The sequence below is a fragment of the Oratosquilla oratoria genome, chromosome 39, assembly GCF_046742065.1.
Source record: "Oratosquilla oratoria isolate Oo_2021 chromosome 39, ASM4674206v1, whole genome shotgun sequence".
NCBI lineage: Eukaryota > Metazoa > Arthropoda > Malacostraca > Stomatopoda > Squillidae > Oratosquilla > Oratosquilla oratoria.
Genome location: NC_134815.1, coordinates 16,518,211 through 16,523,210, shown reverse-complemented (window position 1 = coordinate 16,523,210; position 5,000 = coordinate 16,518,211). Strand labels below are relative to the sequence as shown.

The 5,000-nt window shown below is 35.4% G+C and overlaps 1 protein-coding gene across 1 annotated transcript in view; it reads left to right on the top strand.

Moving 5' to 3' along the window:
* Positions 1 to 603: 603 nt before the first annotated feature.
* The window catches only part of LOC143020166 (phenoloxidase-activating factor 1-like), a 37,423-nt gene continuing 33,026 nt past the window's right edge, over positions 604 to 5,000 (top strand). The window contains exons 1-2 of the mRNA XM_076176328.1: positions 604 to 639; positions 4,778 to 4,840. Of these exons, the coding sequence (XP_076032443.1) occupies positions 604 to 639; positions 4,778 to 4,840 (99 nt within the window). The remainder of the gene's footprint in view (positions 640 to 4,777; positions 4,841 to 5,000) is intronic.

The following is a 5,000-nucleotide window of genomic DNA, read 5'->3' as shown; positions in this document are numbered from 1 at the left end:
TATAACAGATGAACGGGCCACCATTTCATTACGCCCTTTTGGGCTTTCGGGAGGAGGGAGGCGGCCCTGGCTTCCCTGCTTCGTTCAGTGTCCACATCCGCAATGTAGTGTTTCAGTTCCGCAGTAGCGGGACATGACCAAGTCATCCCGTAACACATCCCGCGAGCTGCAAATATTCTAACAGTCTGAGTTAATATGTTCAGAAGTGTGAGTGACCTCAGTGTGGCTTGCGATGCATTGTCCGTGACTGGTGTGACCAGCCTGTTAATAGGGGGTTTTTAATCCGTTATTTTTGTTTATTTTTTGGGGGGGAAGTATCAATTGATTCAAGCATAGATGCAGAATTAATTTTTGTAGACGTACCAGTTGACATTAACAATGCCAAAATTAAAACCATCGTATTCACAAAGGCCACTAACAACGGGGCTGTTATGAACGCCAGGGGCGAATGTAGCAGCAATCACAATAAAAAAAAAAGTGCTGCTGCGTTTGCCAAAAGAGCCATTACACATTGGAGCACCTGGCAAGACACTCACAATGAACTTGAACGCATCAGGCTACTCTTAACCAACAACTGCTTCCTTCCTGATGCAATTATTGAGTATGATATTCGCCGTGCAATGGGAAAATTCCTTGAAGGTTTGTCAAAACGTAATGACAATCTTGAAATTATTAACATCTTTTATAAGATGTTTTACAATGAACACAGCAAAATGGAGGGAAAAGGCTATTCGCAGATTAGTTAAAAACGGAGTTACCCCCAGCCCACAATATCAAAATAAACTTAGTCTGCTTTTACAGACCAAATGAAACCGCGTCACTTATTATGAGGAACAACACAATTAACACCAGAGAACTTAGTGACAACAATGTAGTGTATAAACACACATGTCAGACAAGGGATTGTGCATCCCTTCAAAATACATGACTCGCCAGAACTTCTCTAGAAAAAAAATATCACCACCGTTACAATGGTGGAATTTTTGCTCACTGCGCAGCACAACATGACAGAAGACCACAAAAAGCAGATTTGAGAAATAATACTTCCGTTCTGTACCGAACAATTGATGACCGCAGATTACAAATAGCAGAAACAGCTTAATCGAAAAATTCAAACCACCTTTAAACACACAGCAGAACCAATACTTCCATAAAAAAGGGACTCGAACCACACAGTAGCGGATTACAAGCCACACTCGGTTCGGTCATTCACACTTGTGAACATACAAACTCAGATTATTAGAATATCTAATATTCCTACCTAGCTGAAGAAGAGATAAGAGATATCTAAATCTGCAGATACTTGTACACAGATGAATATTGGAAATTTCTGCTCCACAAGAAGTTCCGCAATTTTGAGCGATTAGCTATAAAGATCCTCAGAACGTCAGCGGCTATCCAGTTTAATAAAGAAATACTAGAGAGATTACTCCAATAATAATAACAAGAATAATACTAATAGCAATAATAATTATAATAATAGTAATGATAATGACAATACATACATGTACCAATGGCTTTTTCCCCCTTACAAGGGAGGTAGCCTAAAAACAAAGGCATAAAATCCACTCCCACCCATTCCATCACCAAATACTTCACTCCCATTCATCTCCATCCTTCCCTCTCATCTTGGCTGCTGCTGGATGACGGGTCATCCCTGCATCTCGCCCACTGCCCTGAGTCAGAAGCAGTGTAATAAGACACAGCACATCCACAGCAAGGCTCCTTCATTTAACCGGTGACCCCCCCCCCTCCTCTCTGCCCCCTCATGCAGAAAAAGAGATGGGGAGAAATCCCTTCAAGCTGCGTCAAAATATCATCCACACGCACTCCATCACCCCTCCATCTCCTACTCACTCCCTTCCATCACAGCATCATCCATACGCATTCATTCTCCGTTCATCCCTATCTTCTGTCTTCTCCCTTCCTTCCTCAACAGACATTCCCCTCTTTCCTAATGCCCCTTTTACCCTATCCATTCGTCTCATCCTTGGTTGCCCCCTCATGTCCACTCCTTCCACCTCTGCCTTCCAAACATCTTTTACTAATCTTTCTTCATTCATTCTTTCCATGTGTCCAAATCATCCCAATACTCTTTCATCAACCCTATCTCTCAATTCCCTTTCCACCCCCGTTCTCCTCCTCAACTCCTCGTTTCTGAATGCATCCAGCCTAGTAACCCCTATCATACTTCTCAGGCACCTCATCTCAAATACATTCAAACTCCTCCTCTCTTCCTTTCTTATATTCCATGTTTCTGCCCCATACAGTGCTGTCAGCACAATCATTCCTGATTCTAACACAGGCTCTACTGCTCTTAACAGCTTTCCTCGTATCCCATATATCTGGCTTCCTGTCTAACCCTGTCATAAGACTTTTCCAAATCCATACAGGTCCAAAAAACATATTTACCTTTTCCTAAAGCTTTCTCACATATCTGCCTTACCACAAAAATCTGATCCACGCAACCCCTACCTGTCCTAAACCCACACTGTTCCTCACCAATTACTTTCTCTGTTCCTTTCCTAATCCTCTCAATCAAAGCCCTCCCATAAGCCTTCCCAACTACACTCAACAAACTGATCCCTCTGAAACTACTACAGTTACACCTGTCCCCTTTTCCTTTGTAAAGCGGAACTATACAGGCACTCCTCCAGTCCTCCAGCACTTTACCCTCTTTTAAACAAACATCAAACAACCTCACCAGCCAGTCCATCATTACCTCCCTTTTTAGACACTCCGCAAGACACCCATTCAACCCAAGTGCCTCACCCGCTCTCATCATTTTAACAACTGCCTTCACTTCATCTTTCGTTATTTCCTCTCCATTTTCCTTGCTCATTACTGTCATTTACTAAGCGCTTTCCACTGCAACTACCTTTCCTTCCCTATCCTCCTTCACATTTAGCAACTCACTAAAATACTCTGCCCATCTTCCTCGTATTGCCATGTCTACCATTATCATCTCTCCATCTGCACCTTTTACCTTTTCTTCTCTACTTGATTCGCCTCCTCTTCCTCTCTTAGTTTCTTTCGAAAACATCTTTTTGTTACTTTAAAAATTTTCTGTCATACTCTTACCCCATTTCACATCTGCTCTCCTCTTTGCCTCCTTTATCTTATACTTTACTTCTCTATCCTTAATATTATCATTAATATTATTATTATTATTATTATTATTATTATTATTATTATTATTATTATTATTATTATTATTATTATTATTATTATTATTATTATTATTATTATTATTATTATTATCATTATTATCATTTTATCATTATCATTATTATTATTATTGTTATTATTATTATTATTATTATTATTATTATTATTATTATTATTATTATTATTATTATTACTATTATTATTATTATTATTATTACTATTATTATTATTATTATTATTATTATTATTATTATTATTATTATTATTATTATTATTATTATTATTATTACTATTATTATTATCATTATTATCATTATTATTGTCATTGTTATTATCCTTATTGTTATCATTATCATTATTATCATTATTATTATTATTATTATTATTATCATTATTATTATTATTATTATTGTTATTATTATTATTATTACTATTATTATTATCATTATTATTATTATCATTATTATTATTATTATTATTATTATTATTATTATTATTATTATTATTATTATTACTATTATTATAATTATTATTATCATTATCATTATTATTATTATTATTATTATTATTATTATTATTATTATTATTATTATTGTTATTATTATTATTATTATTATTATTATTATTATTATTATTATTATTATTATTATCATTATTATTATTATTATTATTATTATTATTATGACTATTATCATCATTATTAATATTACTATTATGACTATTATAATTTTTATTATTGTTAGTGTTATCATTATCATTATTATCATTACTATTGTTATTGTTGTTATTATCATAATCGCTCAAAAGTAATTATTTCGGACAAGATACATGAAAAAGTTAAATACAAAAAGCGTGTAGGTAAAATAAAATAGTAAAAGGACAAAGAAAATTTATTAATCACTTGAAAACTGAAATTATCATTTCCTTGTAGTATGTGAATTAAGAGCCCCAATCACTCATGTTAAGCTAAGACTTAACTCGCCTGTCTTGAATTTATTCTGTTGTAGCGAAGCCTCTGTGAGGGAATATATATTTACAAAGACTCGTAGAATTTCGTTTATGCTTGTTTCCAAGCGTTCTGAACTGCATCGCCGACAGATGCCTCTCTCTGTAATGAAGACAATTATTAGAAAATAGAAAGACGACCGGGAAACTTGGTGACGTCACACCGGATTCAAAGAAAACGTAGGACGGGAATGCCAGATGAAGTGGTCAAACCCCTAACCTTCTTCCGTTTGTTGCCAAATGTCGTATAACCGACATTTTTAATGCTAATTAGCAAGACGTTTTATGAAGAATAATTCTGGAATCATGTCTTGCTTGCCTTAACGATGAAGGATGTACAAGCATCGACTATTCATGTTCAGTACCGCACTGAGAATAAATGTTTAAAATATAGCTAATAATTTCGAAATCGTAAAGATAGGATGCGTTATCAAGTAGATAAATAAACTTATGTTTATACAACACAAGCTAACGAGTACGAACAGTCTTAAGTCTCAGGCTTAATTCAAAATTATGATATGCGTCGTCACACTGCCGAAGATAAAATGTGCAGGAGAGATCCTTCGAGCAAACATAAAATCACCTTAGGTTGTGGCATTTCCAGAGATGCGTAAGTAAACTTGATCACGTCGCCAGGTATCCAGACCTATATCCACCGTCAGCACAGGTACGTGTTTGTGTTCTTTTCCCTGGATCATTCACCTGTTTTAAGATGGTCTACGAAACTGTGTGCTTAACCAGTTTGCTCAGACATGTTCGGAGACCAATGTCCATTTGCTAGACTGGAGTGAAAACGCAAGAAATAAGTTTGATGTTTGACTAGGTCG